Source organism: Pteropus alecto, unplaced genomic scaffold (assembly GCF_000325575.1).
Source record: "Pteropus alecto unplaced genomic scaffold, ASM32557v1 scaffold42, whole genome shotgun sequence".
Classification (NCBI taxonomy): domain Eukaryota; kingdom Metazoa; phylum Chordata; class Mammalia; order Chiroptera; family Pteropodidae; genus Pteropus; species Pteropus alecto.
In genome coordinates, this window is record NW_006434825.1 from 11,621,800 (window position 1) to 11,641,914 (window position 20,115).

At 42.4% G+C, this 20,115-nt stretch overlaps 2 protein-coding genes across 6 annotated transcripts in view; both read left to right on the forward strand.

Moving 5' to 3' along the window:
- The window catches only part of CTCF (CCCTC-binding factor), a 37,012-nt gene extending 21,834 nt beyond the window's left edge, over nucleotides 1-15,178 (forward strand). For 3 of the 4 annotated variants that reach the window (XM_006909764.3, XM_015587702.2, XM_006909763.3), the window contains 8 exons: nucleotides 1,022-1,155; nucleotides 3,379-3,499; nucleotides 4,062-4,211; nucleotides 7,732-7,892; nucleotides 8,416-8,598; nucleotides 8,986-9,121; nucleotides 12,355-12,516; nucleotides 13,670-15,178. In XM_006909764.3, coding sequence (XP_006909826.1) covers nucleotides 1,022-1,155; nucleotides 3,379-3,499; nucleotides 4,062-4,211; nucleotides 7,732-7,892; nucleotides 8,416-8,598; nucleotides 8,986-9,121; nucleotides 12,355-12,516; nucleotides 13,670-13,854 — 1,232 coding nt within the window. In that variant the 3' untranslated portion in view covers nucleotides 13,855-15,178. The remainder of the gene's footprint in view (nucleotides 1-1,021; nucleotides 1,156-3,378; nucleotides 3,500-4,061; nucleotides 4,212-7,731; nucleotides 7,893-8,415; nucleotides 8,599-8,985; nucleotides 9,122-12,354; nucleotides 12,517-13,669) is intronic. The other variant, XM_006909765.3, reaches the window with a different exon arrangement.
- Nucleotides 15,179-18,710: 3,532 nt separating this feature from the next.
- The window catches only part of CARMIL2 (capping protein regulator and myosin 1 linker 2), a 12,531-nt gene continuing 11,126 nt past the window's right edge, over nucleotides 18,711-20,115 (forward strand). For both annotated transcript variants that reach the window (XM_015587722.2, XM_015587723.2), the window contains exons 1-5: nucleotides 18,711-19,076; nucleotides 19,336-19,430; nucleotides 19,525-19,575; nucleotides 19,795-19,857; nucleotides 19,960-20,084. In XM_015587722.2, coding sequence (XP_015443208.1) covers nucleotides 19,037-19,076; nucleotides 19,336-19,430; nucleotides 19,525-19,575; nucleotides 19,795-19,857; nucleotides 19,960-20,084 — 374 coding nt within the window. In that variant the 5' untranslated portion in view covers nucleotides 18,711-19,036. The remainder of the gene's footprint in view (nucleotides 19,077-19,335; nucleotides 19,431-19,524; nucleotides 19,576-19,794; nucleotides 19,858-19,959; nucleotides 20,085-20,115) is intronic.

Below are 20,115 nucleotides of genomic sequence, written 5' to 3' on the forward strand. Positions count from 1 at the left end.
TAGATGTAGTCATATTGCATTCTAGAGGACGCCCTTACCTATGTTAGGATGCTGTAGCAATTGAAGGGTGACTTGGTGAGCCTGGACTTGAGCAGAGGGACACACATGTGGTCATGTGGTACAGTCCAATGAAAATCTCTGTCCCACAGCAGTGTCTACTTCTTTCCTAATTGCCATGCTTATGTCTACCAAAGCAGGCCTCTTTTCTTTCCCCTAGACAATACTACATAAACATTGAGAGATTCTTAGTTTTCAGCTTACCTTGTCCTAAGAGAAATTGGTGCTGCTTTTCTTCTCTTGTGAACTGTTGTTTTACTGACGTATCTATACTACTAAACTATATGTTTTTTGTAGACAAGAATTCTCTCCTTCACTCCTACATCCTCAGTAGTACTAAAGAAGCAAATTGAACTTAGAAATGGATGTATGACAGTGATGCGTTTAAGTCATATAAAGGCAATAGTACTTTCTAAAGCCTCTGGTAAATCTCTAGAATTCTTTATCAAAATAAATTTATACAGAAAACAAGCTCTTATGTTTGTTCTTTGTTTTTTTTACTGTTAATATGGACCACCCAGTGACCCTATATGTATAGTCATAATACAGTAAGATTTGCTGTACAAAAGGATCTTAAATAACTATTAATTCTGTGATTTACACTTGATACAACATTGAGATTTAAGAAGTGTTCTATAATTTTTAGCAAGGGTTGAAAAAGAATGGTGTTTCTATTATTTTAATCAGTAATGACCAGAATCTTCACAAAATAGGAGTAAAAAGGTTTTGGTATTCAAGGCAGGCTCAAATGAGTAATTAAGAGAAACTAAATGTTTAGCACATGTTTCTAATATTCTGGGGTTAGTGTTGTAAAGTCAGCCAGGCCCTCTCGGAGCTTTTGGAGCTACTCTCAGGCTAGTACAGGATTGATGATATGACCAGGGGCCATCTTCATGCAGCAATTAAACTCTGTCATTAACTGTGCCCTTGATCTTGTCTTCCTGTTATATCCTCCTCCTCTTAGGTACACGTCCTCACAAGTGCCCAGACTGTGACATGGCCTTTGTGACTAGTGGAGAATTGGTGCGGCATCGTCGTTACAAACACACCCATGAGAAGCCATTTAAGTGTTCCATGTGCGATTATGCCAGTGTAGAAGTAAGTGTTCAGTTCCTTGTTGGTTCCTCTCTTAAGACCATGATTCCAATAAAGCAGTAAACTACCCAAACTGACTTAAAATGGGATAGGAAATCTTCGTAGATTATTAACACTCCCGCTCTCCCTCCCCACCACCAAAAGAAACTGTAATGAGTATGAAAGATTTACCCATTAAAAAAAGGGCAGTAATTTCACGTGTCGTTAACAGGCAAGTTCTCCCGAACTTCACAGAAACAAATACCTGTACCCAAAGCATTTAAAAATGAAGGATTTTATCATCTTTAGTATTTGCGGCTACCCTGTTATCAAAACTGGATAAGGATACTACCAAAAAGAAAATTGTATCTGATTCTCACAGGAAAGCAAACATTCTAAATAAGGTTATTTTTTTCCCCCTCTTTAATTCTCCCCCCCTCCCCCTCCACCCTTGACCTGTGGATGTTAAGAACTGGATCTCTGAAGGCAGGGCGTCTCCTCCCACATGCTTGGGTTGTGCACTCGGGGCCTGGTGCACTGGGGGGCCTGGTGCACCTGGGGTATGGTCCGTGGCTCTACCTGGGGCACGAATCCAGGACTTTCTGCATATAAAGCACATGTGCCAACCACTACACTATGGAGCCACCCCCTAAGTAAGATTATTTTTAAAACCACATTTAGTAATAAATTTTTTAAAACGGTGGTTACTTAATAGAGTATATTTAAAGTGCAACGATAGTTCAACATTAGAAAATTAATGGTGTGTATACTACATTGAGAGATTAAAGTAAAACCACATGGTCATTTCTATAGATTATTGAAAAACTATAAAATGTAATACTCAGTTACTGTTTAAAGTCCTAGCAAGTTAAGAGTACAAGAAAATATCTTTACTATAAAGAGTATATACCCGAAACCTATAGAGTAAACCTCTTCTAATTAACCGAAACATTTGAAATATTCCCATTAAAATTTGGAATAAGACATCTATCTTACTGTCATTATTTCAGCATTGTATTGGAAATTCTAACTAATAGAATAAAACAAGATGAATTATAAAAGGAAAAAACAAAACTTTCTTGAAGAGATATTTGCTTACATATTAAGAGTATTCAATTATATTCAAGAGTATCAGCTAAAAAACTTAGTAAGAGTTCAGTTGGGTGGCCATCTACAAGGTAAATACACAGAAATCAGTGACTTTATATTATCAATAGTAGGAAATAGGTTTAGATTCTAACAGCAATAAAATGATTTAGGGATAACTCAAAAACAGAAAATATGTGATATATGAAGAAAACTTTACAAACTTTTCCAAACGACATTAATAAATGAAGAGATGTTACAAGTTGATTCTAAATTTCAACTGGAAAAGTAAATATGAATGACTAGCTAAGAAAATTTTGAAAAAAGAATAAGGAAATCGTGCTATTGGATGTTATAAAACCATAAATGAAGACAGTGTAATATTGAAGCAGTGATAAATTGCTTGTTGGGATACAATAGATCCTTGTGCATATAGGAATTTAATGTGTGGTAAGTAGGCAAATCTTGGAAAGAATTATTCAGTAGTATTGTTGGAACCATTTCATTGTTTAACAACTTAACAGTATGTAAAAATTTGCTCTGCAGCACTTAATGAGTGCAAGGGGTTTTTTATTGTTAGAATTGGGACGCTGTTTTAAATTTTCACATCAAACATTGTGGGTGTTCAAAACCCTTCTTAGAATCAAGTTACTATTTTGTTGGAAGGGTACCCACAGGAGACAAAAAGCATAGTCAGTAGTGAGGAAGGTAAATGAGAGGCCCCTGGAGCCTGGCCTATCTGGGAAGTGCTGATAATGGGAAGAGAGACCAAGGGAATTTAAAACATGTTCTTATTAATTCAGATTCAAAATTTAGAAGAAAACTGATCCACAAATAAGCACAGATTATTATAACTATTATGGAAAAATTTAAACAGAGAAGTAGATAGAATAATATAATACATGCCCATGTACCCATCATCAAACTTAAACAGTTATTGATGACAATTCTTGACTCAGGTATGCCCCTATCTATTTACTTTCTTGGATTATGATGTGGGTTTGAGAAACAAAGATAATGAGGAGGAATAAATACTATCTTTTAGACTTTTTCTATATTACAAAATTTAGTGCCCAAAAGCTATGCTTTTGTGCCTAACCCACAGCACTCACAGTCTTTATTAACTGAAGTATAAGAGGTTTGGTTGCTTTTGTGTTTTAGGTCAGCAAATTAAAACGTCACATACGCTCTCATACTGGGGAGCGTCCGTTCCAGTGCAGCTTGTGCAGTTATGCCAGCAGGGACACATACAAGCTGAAAAGGCACATGAGAACCCATTCAGGTAGGACTTTCTTCTTGTTAAAGCAATGAACTGCGTTTCTTTGGGTCCTGTGGGACCCTGTAAACCACCTTATGCTCCTACTGCTTATCTGAATGGAAGCTGGCAATAAAGTATGTAACTGATGAATGCTTCTCTGGCGTATATTCTGATTATTCGAATATACATTAGCAAATGGAAAGTTTTTACTGCTAGAAGTCTGGGTAGACTCTCTAACCCAGCTCGTTCGGTTTTCCTGACTGTCTTTTCGTAAAAGAAAAACCTGTTGATCTTTCTGTCATCTTGTCCACTCTCCCTCAAAGGTAAGCATTGCTCTAGAAACTGTCTAATGTGTATGGTTCTGTGAGAGAGCTGGGCAGAGCAGAGGTGGCAGCAGCAGTTTGGAACCAGTTTGCCATCTCTGAAGATAAGCATGAGCCAGGCAATGAGCCTGAGCCTCAGCTTTCCTGAGTAAGACCTCTTGATTCTCTGTGGCTTTGCATATCTGCCACCTCGGTTACCTTCCAATTAAATGATAGTATTTAGTCACTTTATCTAATTTATTCATTCTTCATTTCCTTTTAAGGGGAAAAACCTTATGAATGTTATATTTGTCATGCTCGGTTTACCCAGAGTGGTACCATGAAGATGCACATTTTACAGAAGCACACAGAAAATGTGGCCAAATTTCACTGTCCCCACTGTGACACTGTCATAGCTCGAAAAAGTGATTTGGGTAAGTAAATTTACTAGTAGCAAATGAGAAAAAATATTTTGAAGGATCTGTGAAAGTATGAAGATCATAAATAACTTCTTTGTCTGACTTTTATAATTTTGTGTGTGCGAATGGCCTGCCACTTATAAAAGCCATTGCTTAGCTGTTATTTTTTTCTATCTCTTCTTTAACTGCAGCCAGGCTACAAAATTCTTACCTGAATATAGCTTATCTGTAAATTAATGGGAACTGTAATGAGAGGCAACAGAGTATACCTTTAATTAGTAGCCAAAATGTTAAAGTCCCCAAACAGGGAAATGACATAGTATAATTCAAACTAAGGTCAGTCCACTTAAAACTTTTTAGAACATTTGTACTTTCTCTAGGTAATTGGACTATTTTACTGGTTTAATGAGAACTTCATTTCTGTGCGTAATTAAGCTAGAATTTATATAGCTGCAGAGTTTAGCAGTAGAAATTTTGGTGTAATCCATACTTAAACATATGGTCACTTAGATTTCTCCCTTTTTCTTATTTAAAAGATTTTTTTTTTTTATTTCCCTTAATCCGTTATCTGTCCAAAATATATTCTCTGAGTATTATTCTTACAAACATTTTGACATTTAGGTAAATTGCTGTACTTTACATATTGCCTTTTACTTTATAAATTGCCTCAGGGCTATCAAATGGTAGTTCTACTTTTTACTCATTTGAGCTTCATAACAAGTCATATGTAGTCTAGCTTTATAGATGATGAACCCGAGGCTCAGGCAGGTATCTTGACAAAAGCTACGAAGCACAGCTTATGAGTAGCAAAGCTAGGCTTGAGTCCTCTTGAGTTGTTTCTTACACTGGGGAAATATATAAGTACCCAGGTTATACCAGGAACATACCAAGTCATAGCATAAATATCACTTGTCTTTCTGCAGCATTGGTTTTACTCAGAAGGTTTCGAGTGAAGTTATACAATTTTGCTAGTGTCTTAAAACTTTTTATGGTAATATGACTATATTGAGCAAAATGTAGACTGACATACATTTTTTCAGATGAAACTGAGTTTGAAGCAGAGGACTTCGGTCTCCATATAAGACCCATTGGTCACGTGTTCATCTTACTCTGCTGTATAATATCTCATGGCAATGTGTGTGAGCTATCAGGCCACTGTCTGGATTATTCAATTTTTAAAAAATTAATTTACTTTTATAATGCAAATAAGCACCATGATTGTTTTATATTTGCATGATACCTCCTAGTCCCTGCGTAATGAACTCTTTATGAAGCACTTAATTACCTAGGAGCTGGCAAATAGTAATCTCCCAAAACCAGTCCCAAAGAGTTTGTGTACCATCTTTAAAGCAGGCCCGATTTCACTCTAATATGTAGTAATTAAATTCCATCACTTTGTAACACAGGAAATCATGGGTTTTGGAGACCTACCTACTAGAGTCAAGATTGGACGTGGTTCCATAGTGTAGCGGTTAGCACGTCTGTTTTACATGCAGAAGGTCCTGGGTTCGCACCACAGTGGAGCCATGGTCCATGGTCTGCAGCCATGCCACCCTGAATAAGACCGATGTCTGATCTCGGAAGCTAAGCTTGGTCAGGTCTGGTTAGTACTTGAATGGGAGACCACCTAGGAAGTCCAGGTGCTGTAGGCATAAATAATAAATTAAAAAAAAAAAAATTAGAGTCAAGGTTAACCTCCAAATACTGCTTTGAGCCTTCTTTATAGGACTATTACAATTATTTAATAAAAACATATGAAAGAAAATTTTTTACTATTAGGTCTCTCTATCAGAGGACCAGAGGGGGAAAGTTAAGGCCTAAAAATTATTTAAAATATATGTGTGTGTATAAAAGGCCATTGTATAATGAACATGTGTAGTGAGTAAAAAGTGAGCCATCCTTTCCCTTACCTCATTTCTGTTCCCCAGAATTGGCCCTCCTTGAGTTTGCTGTGATATCACCTTGATTGAATCAGATTGTTAGCGCCATAAATTCACGATACAAATGCAGCTGGGCTCTTATTGTTCCTGGGCAGTCCAACTATTTGTCCTTGTCAGGTGTGCTCCCATTCTCAGTGAGTTTGTTCATTCATTCCACAAATGTTTGGGTACCTGCTTTGTGGGAGGCACCATGACAGATTTAGGAAATCACTCTTACTTTTTTAAACCTCTGCCTCTCCTTTTCTCTCTGCCCTTCTGGTCTCAGTAAGTGACCTCTTTTCCTACTTAAGAAAATAAAGTAGCAGGTTAAAACTCCAGATAATCTTGTTATCAAACCTATAAACCTACCTGTGTCCACATTCATCCTCTTTTTCCCTATCTGCTGCTAGAGAGTTGGTGTCATTCTTCTCATCTGTGGCCTGTCACCTTGCCTTTGCCTTGATCCCACTCTCCTGTCTTCTTGGCAGTCTTTACATGGGACATTGGTATTGCCTAACATTACCTCTGTCTTCACGTTCTTACTCCTTGATCTTTCCCCTCAATTCTAAACATGCTTATGTCTCTCCTGTCTTGAAAAAAGCCTTCCCCTTCTAGGTTTAACTCTTACCTCCTTCCCAATTAACCCTCATGAATAGTTATATCCCTCACGTCCTCTTTTTCTGAGCTCCGAATTTTCCTCCCATCTAGTTTTTACCCCACTACTCTGTAAAGTGACTATTGCTAAGATCACTGATGACCCCACATGGTTGACCATAGGAAACATTCCACTTGCCATCTCCCTTGATCTCTTAGCACCAGTCCTCATAATGGACTGCACCCTTCTCCTTAAAGTACTTCCTTCCCTAGGCTTCTGTGGCCCTACATCCTGTTGGCCTTCTTATTTCTGACTGTTCTTTTCACCCTGTTTTAACCCCTTTTCTTCTCACTGGCTTAAACTGTTAAGATTTCTCAAAGCAAAAAAAACTTAAAACTTAAAGCATGACCTGTATTATTTTCCGTTCGTTCCTTTTTGTTTAATGATTTTATCAACCCCCCACGGTCTCAAATTCTAAAAACTCCTAAATTAATGACTCTACTCCAACTCTTTCTTTTGAGTTAGGCTATATAAGCATCTACCCCGTCACCATCCCTATCCCTACTTTGATATCATTGGAATTTCAAACTCAGCAATTCCAAAACTGAAGCCTCTAAAACTCCTTTGACCTTTCTCCCCTCAAACAAATATAGCCTGGGCTTCAGCTCTCTTCCACTATTGCTTGTCTCAGTAAATGGCCCCATTATGTACTTGGTTTTGTAAGCCAGAAACAAGGAGGTTGTCCATGACACCCATATTCCTCTTCTCACTCTATATTCAGTCACTAAATCCTGCTGATTCAGATTCCTAGATCTCTCATCAATTCCCTCCCTTCCATATCCATCACCATCGCCCTTGTCCATTCCACCATCTTTTCTCACCTGTCTTGTTTCAGCATTTTAATTCATTTTCTGTATAGCAGCCAGCATAATTGTTTTAAGAAGCAGAAAGAAATGTATTGTTGTCGAAATGCTTATTTGTGTTTTCACAAGTTAGAATGGGCTTTGTATTTTGCTTTCAGGTGTCCACTTGCGAAAGCAGCATTCCTATATTGAACAAGGCAAGAAATGTCGATACTGCGATGCTGTGTTTCATGAGCGCTATGCCCTCATCCAGCATCAGAAGTCACACAAGAACGAGAAGCGCTTTAAGTGTGACCAGTGCGATTATGCGTGCAGACAGGTAGAGACCTTCATAGTTAGAACGCTGCTGTTGATGGTTCATTGGTGTCAGGTTTCATCAGAAGGTTCTTATATACCTTGTATAGTGGCTATTTTTAAGGATAACATTTCAAACTGATTTATGAGGAATGTCACCAAAGATCCTGTTGATTTTATCTTAGTCTCCAAGTGATGTTTTATTCAGTCATGGCTTACCCACCCACACTCCATTCCCCATCTTGGGTTAGAATACTGACTTCTTTCTCAGAACTGTTGGAGAACTTAACTCCTTTGAGAAAAGGGAAGAATATAGTCGTGGGGCCCGATGGTTGGGAATGAGCTAGAGAAGCAGCCCAGCAGGAGTGAGTGTATCTGCACTGGGATTTATGGAAGGAGTTTTGTACCGCAGTAAGGATAAGTTTATCCTCTCAACAAGCCTTGGGAGAGGAAAGCCTGTCAGCCACATGCACACAGGTGGTAGCTGGGGTAGCAGCCCTGTCTGTAACAGGCTCTGAGGCCTCTTCCTGCACCCTACTCTCTTTCAGGAGAGGCATATGATCATGCACAAGCGCACCCACACAGGGGAGAAACCTTATGCCTGCAGCCACTGCGACAAGACCTTCCGCCAGAAACAGCTCCTTGACATGCACTTCAAACGCTATCATGACCCCAACTTCGTCCCTGCGGCCTTCGTCTGTTCTAAGTGTGGGAAAACATTCACACGCCGGGTAAGAGTCAGAGATTTGCTTCTTTTATGGTTCTTAGTATTGTGTGCTTGATCATCCACTGCAAAGCAAGGCAGTTTTTCCCACAGGTTGTAAACATAGAGGTGCTCTATCCTTAGGAAAGGGCCAGTCATCCCCACCCCAAGCTGTTATGTCTGTATGCAAACCCTTCCCCTGATAGAGCCCTCCCTATCTTTAAGTAGGCCATTCCAGGATCTTCCTTTGGAGCTATGTTAGTCAGGTCTGTCTGTACCGGACAGGGAGCTAGACTGATCCTCCCCTGCTCCTCCTGCCTGCAGGCTGTTGAGCCCTTTATTCAAGTAAGGAGAACTTCCAATTCTAATCTTAAGTTTTTTAGTAATATGAAAGAATATTTGTTCCTTTTGTTAGAATACCATGGCAAGACATGCTGATAATTGTGCTGGTCCAGATGGTGTAGAAGGGGAAAATGGAGGAGAAACAAAGAAGAGTAAACGTGGAAGAAAAAGAAAGATGCGCTCTAAAAAAGAAGACTCCTCTGACAGTGGTGAGTGGCTTGTTTCTTGATTTAGTTATACATGGTTGATTTGGTGCCCAGTTTCCAAAATATTTACGTATGGATGTGCTGGGATATAAAAGTAGGCCAATCACTTTTCCTTTAAATCTCTCATCTTTCTAATTTGTATATGTATTTACAACAGCAGTTTGTTTATTTCTGGCAGTTTTTTTTTCTTCATGGCGTTCCATTGCTAAATAATACCGTATATGTTACGTTCAGCTAAAGCCAAAGTAGGTTAATATTTTTACTCAGTTTACTCAGATTAGTGATATTCTGAGGCCAGCAGTTTCTTTTCTATGTTCATAGCTTTTACATTTAGGAAGCTGGTCTAGATTTGAGCAGTGAATCTAATGGACATGGAGAAGGTTGCTTAAGCATCTTGACCAACTTCTGGTTTGACTGCCTCTGTCAGCCTAGCCTTGAGAAATGTTGATCAAATCTATGAAGGTCAGCCTTTCTCTTCCTTCCATAATCTCTCTGTTTATAATTTAAAACTTTGCTTATTTTCCTGTCATTGATGCCCTTTGGCATAATTTTGCCTTTCTAATCATGAAATCCAGGCAGCAAGTATGCTTTGAGGTATTAGACTCATGAAGAGGGAAGGAGAATAAGAATGTTGGTAACGTAGGAGTGACATTTGAAGATAACTAATTTGCACCAAAGTGTTAGGTTCTGTAAGGTGGATACTTAATGGCACCTAGTTGAGAAGGCACATCTGTGACTATAGAGTTAAGCTTTTTATGGAAAAGAGTGCAGAGAGATTTTGTTTTGTGGAATGTACATCCCCAGAAGCACCATCAGACTGGAGAGAGTATGGAGAGTATGGATTTGCCTAACATATTTCTTAGGATTCCTCGTTTTGTCTTTTATATTGCTTGTTAGTAGAAATAGTGGGGAGGGAATGAAATTTTTGAAAATTGAACATATTAAAGAATCCAGTCACTTTATTGATTTTGTTGTAAAACTTGCCCATGAAAGCACTAGGTTTTTTTATGTTTAGATCTGTAAGAAAGTCCCTTTTGTTTTTTGTTTATTTTAAAATCTTCAGTTTTCTATTCAGAACTTTTAATTTTCTGGGAGAATATTCATCCAATATTCATCCAAGCATAACAATAATTTATTTTTTCCTGTTCTTTTTGGTGGAAAATTTATTTTAAGCAGTGTCTTCAGTCTCTGGGTTTTATGTGCCTCCTTTAAAATGTCAGTGTGACTAATTTTTATAAAAGCACACCATTCTCTACTAAGAATCTATCTTTTTGGAACCCCTTTGTTTGGCTAAGAAAATGTGCGGACCATTGGGAGGTGCCAAGGAATGTCAGAAGGCCCCAGATACCACCAGAGATCCACAGATAACCTTGTGCTGGAGGATCCCTTTAGTTTTTCTTCGTTGCAGAGCCTCATGCTGCCACAGACTTTGTCCCATATCCTTCTTTCTCGTGGCACTGCCCTGTTCATTTCTCTGGTTCATCTCCCAACAAGACTAGCTTCACTCCCTAATTGTACTTCACCAGAACCATCTTTCAGTTGAAGAGTTCTTAATGCATTTCTACAATTCGTCCTTTTGTCTTCTACACTGCTAGTTTGTAGAGCAGTTTGGTTCTGGGCCTCATACCTAATGTCTCTTTATCTCCCGCCCGGAGAGTCTGTGTTTTCCTCTCACACTGGTTACAAAGGCCAAGGAGTCATATTTGTCCCCTCCCAGAAGTTCTACCTGTTAGCCATCTAAAGAGATTGACCAGCAGAGTCTCCTGCAGTTTTCAAGGCTTTTTGTCAAAATGACTTCAAGTCGGTGAGCCTTTGTCTCTATTAACCTCCTTTGTATGCTTCCCCCACCCCCAATTCTGACTGAATTTATTTAGCTGTCTAGACGTTGGGCCAGCTTAGGCAGTAGGTGGTTTGAATAAGTTCAACAGGGAAGCATCTCGTTCTTGACACACTGCCACACACCAGTATGTTCCCCACATTTTCACTTAAGATTTCAATCACTTGACAAATCAGCCATTTTGTCCTGAAGATCAGGCATTTACTCACAGACTTCTAAATTTAAACATTTGGTTTGAGAGAAAGAGAATGTGCTTGTAACCTATGCTTCTTGGAGGATGACAGGCAGTGTACATTTTGTGCCACAATAATGGAGGAGGGGCAACAAAAGCTCTTTGGCTGCCTGCGGGGGTAGACAGCAGAATAGCCCCACACTGAGGTCAGACGTTTTATTTCCACTTGCTGTGGCTTAGCTGTGCCTTACAAATCACTCAGCTTCTCATTTTTTCTATAAAATGAAAGCAATACTTCTTATTAAATGAAGCAACGAAGCCTAAATGGAATAATGGGGAAATTTTTAAATTGCGATATACAGTGTCAGTACAGCTTTGTGTCGTAGAGTATAAGTTAACAGAGCATGATTACATGGTTATCTCAACTTTTTTGATCCTCAAATCACTGGTAAGTAGATTGGGAGCTTTAGAGATTACACAGGGAAGCTGAGGTCAAGTATGGTCGTTGTCTTAGGTTTTATGCCTAATAAGAGGTCTGGGGCTCAAAGCCATATTATCAGGCTCTTCATAAGTATTTTCTACAGTGTTTCCCTCTTCTTTTATGTGATTATAGCATTAAGGGGAAAGTAAGGGAGTTAAGAGTGACCCACTGGGTCTGGTACAGCTGGGAATTAAATTAGTCCAAAACTTAGCCTTAAAAAAAGCCATCAATAATAGCCCTAAAAGAACTCTTGCTGCTTATCCTGGTAAATAGAACTTCACAATGCATCAAGAATTTCTGTCTTACTCCCTGACAAATACATACACACCTCTTCCACCCACTCAGAGATGAGCAAGACCATATTTTCATGGGTCCATCTCAGGCTTAATGTTCCTGCCTTATCCTTGTATAGTAGGTAGAGGGAACATTTGTTTTATTTTCATTTTAAACACTATTTGTAGTTTTGTTATATAATTGGCATAAGGTGGCATTGCCTCTAAGCTTCTAACCCACATAAAATATGAATAGTAGTAGTCAAATTCATTTGCTTATTAATTCTGCCACAATGCCAGTTTACTCTGTTTATGCTGATAACAAAAATCCAGCAAAAACATTTTTAAAATAAGCTGCTAATCATGAAAATACGTGACTAGACTTCATAGAGTGTGTGAGTACTCGTGTGTTATTTCTTCTTGCACCATTCTTCTCCTTGCCTCATTACCTGTTCTCCCTGATTTCCTGAACAGAAAATGCTGAGCCAGACCTGGATGACAATGAGGATGAAGAGGAGCCTGCTGTGGAAATTGAACCCGAGCCAGAGCCTCAGCCTGTGACCCCAGCCCCACCACCCGCCAAGAAGCGGAGAGGACGCCCCCCTGGCAGAACCAACCAGCCCAAACAGACCCAGCGTAAGTTACTTGTCTCAGCTCAGTAACTGGCTGGCATCCTCTCCCAGCATGTGAGGGAGCCAGGCGAGTCCTTGTTCTTTGGGGAGATGGGAACTAAGCCATGAGAACAAGATACGGTCGTGCCAGGAACAAACTTAGGAAGCGATTTTTTTAGTTTTTACTGGGGAACATCTGAGGCCTGTTAGCGTTTCAGCAAATAAAAGTCCAGCCTAGAAGACTACTTATGTTCTACAAGATGGGTGCTGTTAACGTGGGAGGGTTTTATAAAACAACCAGAGTCACAGTCCGCTGGCAGAATTGGTGTGATAGTGAATGTAAAAGAGCCAAATTTTAAGGGATGGAGAGAGAAAGCAATTTATATTCTGAGATTGTCCCTTCTAAGAAATCTAGGCCTGTGGATTCTGTAGCTGGCCTTCTGATTTATTAGAGGACACAGAAGAGGTGTTCGCCCTCCACCTCACACCACATATGACAGTGGACAAGCAGTTCTGTACTAGACACAACCTTTGTGACTAGGTCTCTAGTCTACTCTCTTCTCACATGTCACTCTAGGTCCCCTGAAAGCTGGTGGGTTTTTGGTTTTGTTTTTAACAAGTGCAGGGTTTAATCTGCCTTTTTAGTGTGTTTACTGAGCCTCATGTATATATGTCTATCACAGAGGGCTGGTTCACTGTAAATCCTGGGAACTATTTCACCTACAAACATTTGAGTGAACAAACTAGTGGGAGGGCCCTGGGTGTAGGAGAGCTTCAGAATCAAAATGTCAGCTTCTGGCTATAGGTGGGTCACTTCTAAAACACATACATCACACATTCCTATGAAGAATTCTTAGTCACCTGCTGTCTGCATTTTTGTCTATCTCATACTATCGTAAAAGCTAAATTTATGACATAAAGGAAAACTAAGGCTTTTAACATGTAATTTGGAAGACATATGAAGATGAATGCCAGTATTTTGTTCTTTGATGGTTTCTAGAGTATTGAGGCTTTATATATGGCCAAATTTTAGATCATTAAGTCTTTTTTATTGGCTTTCTCTGTATCGGTCTTTCCTATATTGCTAACATTCATTTAGTGTCAAGTCTGAAAAGACTCTTGCAATCTTTGGGGGCTTTAATGGAGCGTTTTGTTTTGTTCGTGCTCTTTTTTGCCAGCAACAGCTATCATTCAGGTTGAAGACCAGAACACAGGTGCAATTGAGAACATTATAGTTGAAGTCAAAAAAGAGCCAGATGCAGAGCCCGTGGAGGGAGAGGAAGAGGAGGCCCAGCCAGCTGCCACGGACGCACCCAACGGAGACCTCACCCCCGAGATGATCCTCAGCATGATGGACCGGTGATGGCAGGGCCTCGTGCATCACCAGGACTGCTTTGGGCTGTGTTTAAACGGCCTGCATCTTAATTTTTCTCCCTTCTTTTTCTTTTGGCTTTGGGAAAAGCATCATTTTACACCATTTTACCAAACATACTGAGAACTAAAACTTCAAGGATGACGTTAGAAAAATGTGATTTAACTAGAACTTGCTGTTTGATGTTAGCAAATCATGGAATGTTCTGAGTCCCTGAGGGTTTACTGTGAAGTGCTGAGGACAGTGTTGGCGCCTAACTGGTTTTCGTAGATGGAAACAGACATTGAACCCTCTGTCTTGCTATGGTAAACCACTCCAGAATGGCCACCGGAGTTCTATGGTCTCCCAGAGTTCTATGGTCTTCTTCCCAGGAGAGTTTTTAATTGTAAATGCAGACTTGGGAAGGACTTAGACTTTTAAACTGGTTTTCGCTTTTGCTTTTTCCGACTCCCTTTGCTTGGAGTCGGCTGCACACCAATACTATGGCATGCTACGATCGGTTTTTGTCATGAAGGCTTTGCCTCTTTCTTGGCAGAGTTTCTGGTATGGTCAAGCCTGTAAATAACTTTTTTTACATTTTAATCTTTTCCATTAATTAAGAGGTTGAGAAGAAGTGCAGTGTAAGAAAACCCAGCATTTTAATTACTTGCAAATTAAGTTACCACAGACTCTGTAGTGTGTAAATGTTGACAAGGAATTGGATCACAATCATGTAGCAGAACAGCACCCAGACTGCTGCCCGCTAGAGACGGAACCTATGTGGAAGATCGTGATTTCCAGCCCGTGGAGCCAGCATTTGAACTTTGTACAATTAACTTTCAGTTATGATTTCCCATCCACATTTTCTTTGCTCTGTTTGTAGCTGAATTTTATGTTTTATAAATCCTCTGTTAAAGCAGAAGGGTGATTATGAGTGGGTCACAGCAGCCCTTAAAAGCTGGGCCAGAAAATTTCACTAGGTCAGTAATTTAAACTTTGGATCTTCAAAAAAAATAATAATGTGAAGCAAAACCAACTAAAAAGTAATTCTTGCACATGAACTGTCACAAGTTTAAAATGTGTTTTTTAGAGCGCCTCAGTCTTGCTGATTTCAAACACTTTTTTCTTCTGTGTATTGCTTTTAAGAGAGCTATCAGTTAGCTATCAGACTCTAGGTTAATGCATTTTGTACTTAGCTGTACTGTGTGATATTTTTCATTATTTTAGGGCACCAACATGAGACCTGTAATAAAATATGTAATGGGGTTGAAAGCTGGGGAGGAGGATCTACTGCTGTACAGCTAATAAATCATAACAGATTAACAAGTGCTCCAAACACTCCGTCCCGTGTGATTCCTGCCTAATGAGGGGCCCAGAATGGTCTGCATGTGTGGCCTCAGCTTAGGTGGTACAGGCCTCCGTACCTTTCAGAGGCAAGCTGTGTGGCCACTTCCTCTCTAGCAGATAGGAGATGATCTTGGCAGATGATGAGATATTGAGTGCATCCTGCTGCAAGTTTAAACTTCCAGAATGTGTGGAGAGGTGAGTGGATGGACAGCTGCCAGACTCCATAGTACACCTTAGGGAATGGGTTTCCTGTAGCAGATGGGGTAGGCCACAGAGTTGAGTGTAGAAGGGATTGATGGGAATCTCTGTCCTTAGGATATCAGCTCAAAAAGGACTGGGTCTGTACCTTGAGTTCTGCCAAGTGCAGGAGAACAGAGAGAAGCTGGGCCCAGTCAGCTCTACAGAAGTTGATTTGAGACGGGAGATAAAAGTATAATCAGGGAAGACTCCTGGGCAGTATAGCTGCTTGTTAGCACCACAGGAAGCAGGATGGAAATGGAATCGTGTTAGGAATTTTACACATGAGTGAAACATCATCTTGGCTGTTGCCATTTCTGGGTGAATTGCTTTGGCAAACTCATCTTAGGTAAAAGCTTCAGCCACTAATTACAGGGTTTTTAAACCCAAATTCCAACCTATCAGTTTTCAGTGAGGTAATAAAGGACAAGTATGTATGTAGCCATTGAAAAGATGTATGCAGTCTGGTCTCAAGGAAAACGTCATTTGGAGTCTCAAGACTAAACCAGGCAGTCAGCTCTTTGGATTTAATGTTAGTGGCCTGAGGCTGTCAGAGCATTTGGTCTCCTCCCAGGGGCTAGCCTCCCCCTGACAGGGGCCAGAGTAACCCCTACCAGGTTGTTTAACTAGGCACATAATTTATCAATTGTTAGATATTTATAATAGGGAATCTGTAGGACAGTGAGATGTTTATCTTCAGAGTTTTTCATTTCTCAAAGTATACATTCAAATTGAAAGTTTAAAACAATTTGTTTTGGATGGAGAGAGCAAGAAAAGTGACATTCTCGTGGGAGTTACACGTGAAAAGGGACCCCTCATTGTATAGCCCATAATACATCCTGTGTGACTTCATTAAAAATAAAACTTTCAGCAGAAGCCACTTCTCACTATTACTCCAAACCTGAAAACTGATGGGGAAGTTCCCTGGCCTGCCAGCAGTGCTCTTCCCTTCTGTTAAAGCATAGTGGGTACTGAAGTAAAGAAATAGTCTATTCCCTTTCCACACCTAACTGGTGTCACCCATCCAGTGCTGCACAGCCCAGCAAGCACCGAGGTCTCTCTTGCTTTTGATCAGAATCTGAGGGAGCCTGCACCTGGGAGGTGCCGCCTGGTTGGTCCTCAGCCTGTGCTTCCCGGAGCAGGCGGGGCTTACTCTTCATTTTGAGCTTTTAGCATTTCCTGAGCGCCCACGGGGTGTCATGCTGTCTGGAACACAGAGACAGGTTTGAACAAGCTGAAGGCCTCTTTCCCCCTCTCACTGAGTCACTTGTCACTTCTTATAGGGTTGAGTCACATGTGTTGACTTTGTCTCTGAGAGCAGTTCTGTTTGTCACTGCAGCCCTGACCACCAGCAGTTTATGGGGGTTTGTGGCTAGGCCAGTACTCTTGACATGATCTCCATGCTGATCCAGGTTTCCTTCTCCATAGCCCCCTGCCTGCCCTCACAGCACTCACTGGACATGAGCAGATGCCACCAGTATGGCTGCTGGCCCTGAGATTCCTTCCACCTGGGAAACGGCTTGAGCCCTTTGGCAGTCATTCCCTCTTGTATTTCTCATCCTTGTCATTCTAAATGGAAAAATCCCAGGAAGGTGGTTTTTCTATGGGTCTGTTTTGGAGTCCTAAAGTTGCCATGGCAGACTCGACAAATGTGAGCATTCATTGAGTGCCAGGCAGTGTTGTGAGCACTTAATAGTTCATCCTTACGTCCATCACTTGGAGATAAGTTAATAGCTCCAGCTTACAAAATGAGAACCGGAAACCCAGAAAAGTTAAGTATCTTATTCAGTGTTAAATAGCTGGTAAGAAGTGGATCAGAACTTGAATTCGGGGGGTCTGCCTTCAGAACCTGCATTCTTGACCACTTGGTCCATAGGACGTGAGACCTATTGAGTTATTAACCTAAAAGCAATTTGTGGGTTCTATGTGGTCTTTGGAAGTCTTACATCTTAACTTAATCTTAACTCCTTTTAAATTGGGGGGGCAGCGGAGCAGGACCTCCTCTTTCCTGTTTCCCAGAACTCAGCTCCCTCTCCTTTCAGTTCTCGGCTATCACACTATGGGCCTGGTGCTTGAAGGGAGGTGGCTGCCCCTACGTTGTTAATATTCAGTTTCTACTTTTCACTTTATCCTAGTCCTTGATGGACCACAGCAAAAGGAGATGAAATCTTGTTGGGCATTGGGGGAGTGGTTGTCAGATGACTGGAGGGTACTCCCACTCTCGTAAGCCCCAAGGTGGAAGTGGGTAGCTGGAAATGAGAAAGAAACCAAGGGACTCTGCCCAGTATCTCTCACCCACATATGGTTATTTCACCTCTGCCTGGCTGGTAGATTATTGGCTAGTTTAATGGATGGAATAGGAAAGTAGAAAATGTAAAATGTCAGAAAACATACATTCACATCTAGATAAGTTTGTTCACTAAACCTAAACTGGCTAATTCATTAAGCATTATCTCAAAAAAAAGCATGAAGATTCTACTGATACATAGGGTTTTCTTCATTCAAATAAAAATAGGTGTACCAACTAACCTAGAAGCTAGCTGAAATACAAAAAATCCCAATTAGAAGAATATCCCAGTTTCAAGATACAATGATGCATTAAAATGCAGTCCATCTGTTTGAAAGTTGGCACGAGATGGAATGAAAAGACGCAATCCCCTCCTGTGAACCCTCTGGAATCTAGATCCTTGGTCTTTTATTGGACAGCATGCTTCCAGCTGCCAGGCCCCCAACCCATAACTTTCTGACCTCTCCCAGCCCTGAAGACAGTAGCTTTCCTCTCTTCTAGTGGTCCTGCATAATCACAGGAAGACCCCAGTGTACCTGGCCTTGGCTCAGGAGTCACTTCACCCGTCCTTGAAGCCCTTGCGGTTCAGGCTTTAGCCAGAGGCTGCCCCCTGAGCGTCCACGCCCACCTTCTGGCGGTGACCCAGACTGAACCTGATGTAAGCTGAAGGAAACTCTTCCGCAGAGAAGGGCGTCTGGGTCCGTCTAGTGTTTTCTTCACCCCTTTAACTTCCTGGATCCCCAACGGGGTCATGGACTCTAGGTTAGAAGCAACAGATTAAGTCTTCCACGTTAGGACGCGGCTGTTGGGAGAGATCTGACGCTCCGTTCTTTCCGCCCCCGTATCCACCTCCTCAGCTAGGCTTTGGAGGGGACGAACAGGGGTGGGCCCGGTAAGGAATCCCCAAACGGACAGCGCCCCCTGGTGCTCGCGGCAGGGACTGCGGTGCGGGGTGGACGTAGAGGGCTAGGAACCGCAAGAGGCACGCAACACGCGTGACTCTCACTACTACATCACTCCTCCCACCCTCGCTGTTTGGCCTGACGGAGTAGCTCCTGCGAAAGGGGGCGAACGGGCAGCTGGGACTCTGCCCTCCCCCTACACCCCCTGTACCCGAGCGACATCTCCCAGCCGGCGGAGGCCCAGTCGGGGTGGAGCCGGGCCGGGGGCGGCTTGGCAGGAAGCAGCGCATACCTTCCGCTGCAGGAGGAACAGGTGGCTGGCTGCAGTGAGGGCCGGGGCCCCAGGCTTCCTGTGCGCGCCTGCCGGCTACTGTTTCTGGTCGGAGCTCTTTTGGTCACCCCGGCCTCCTGGCCCAGCCCCATGGCCCAGACCCTCGATGGCATATCTTGTGAGCTGAGAGGTAAGCGCTGGCCTTTCTGGCCTACTTGGCTGGAAGGAAGCAGTGCGGCCCCCAAGCCAGAGGCTGACCCACCACCCCCAGGGGTGCCGGGCCAGCGTTTCTTTCTGCTCCTCCAGAGGGCTTGGCTCCCCCAAGAACCACTCCACTCCTTCCTTGCTGGTCCAAGGCTGAGTCCAGGCTCCTAGCCTGGTACAGACCATGGGCCCGAATTGACCTCTGTGGGAGGACCAGAGTCATCCAGCAGGCTCCTCTTCCACAGGCGAGATCACCAGATTCTTGTGGCCCAAGGAGGCAGAGCTGTTGCTGAAAACCTGGCTACCAGAGCGGGAGGGTGCTGAGCAAGGTCATGTCCTGGTATGGCAAGAGGCAGAGCCTGGGAGGGCCACTGGGGCCCAAGTAAAAAGAGCCTCTTGTCCTGCCCAAGATGTCAGACACTCTCTCTCCCCAGGCACTGCTGCGTTGGAGAGCCTACCTGCTCCACACCTGCCTCCCCCTGAGGGTGAGTCCCAAGGCCTGGCCACCAACCCCTTGCCCTCCAGAAGCTTCCCTGATGAGGGCTGCATCTGCAGCACTGTTCCTCTTGTCCTTGTGGTCTCTGTCCTTCCAACACTACTGGCCTCCTGCCGGTCTGGCTCTGAGCTCCAGACTGCGCAAAGGACTGGGTTCCCAGGAGGGTGGGGCTCAGGCCTTGGTCTGGGCTGATCCAGGTACTCCACAGGTGGACTGCACATTCAGCTACCTGGAGGTCCAGGCCATGGCACTGCAAGAGACACCCCCTCAGGTGAGACCCTTAGTATCCCACCAGGGCCTGCAGCCTGGCCTGCATCTTCCCCTACACCTGCCGCCACACATGGAGCCCATCCCAGCTGCCTGCCCTTCCCAGGTCACCTTTGAGCTGGAGTCTCTGCCTGAACTGGTCCTGGAGTTTCCTGGAGTGGGTGCCCTGGAACAGCTGGCCCAACATGTTGCTGCGGCCATTAAGAAGGTCTTCCCTCGCTCGACCCTTGGGTGAGGCCCAACAACTGCACAGGGCTGGCAG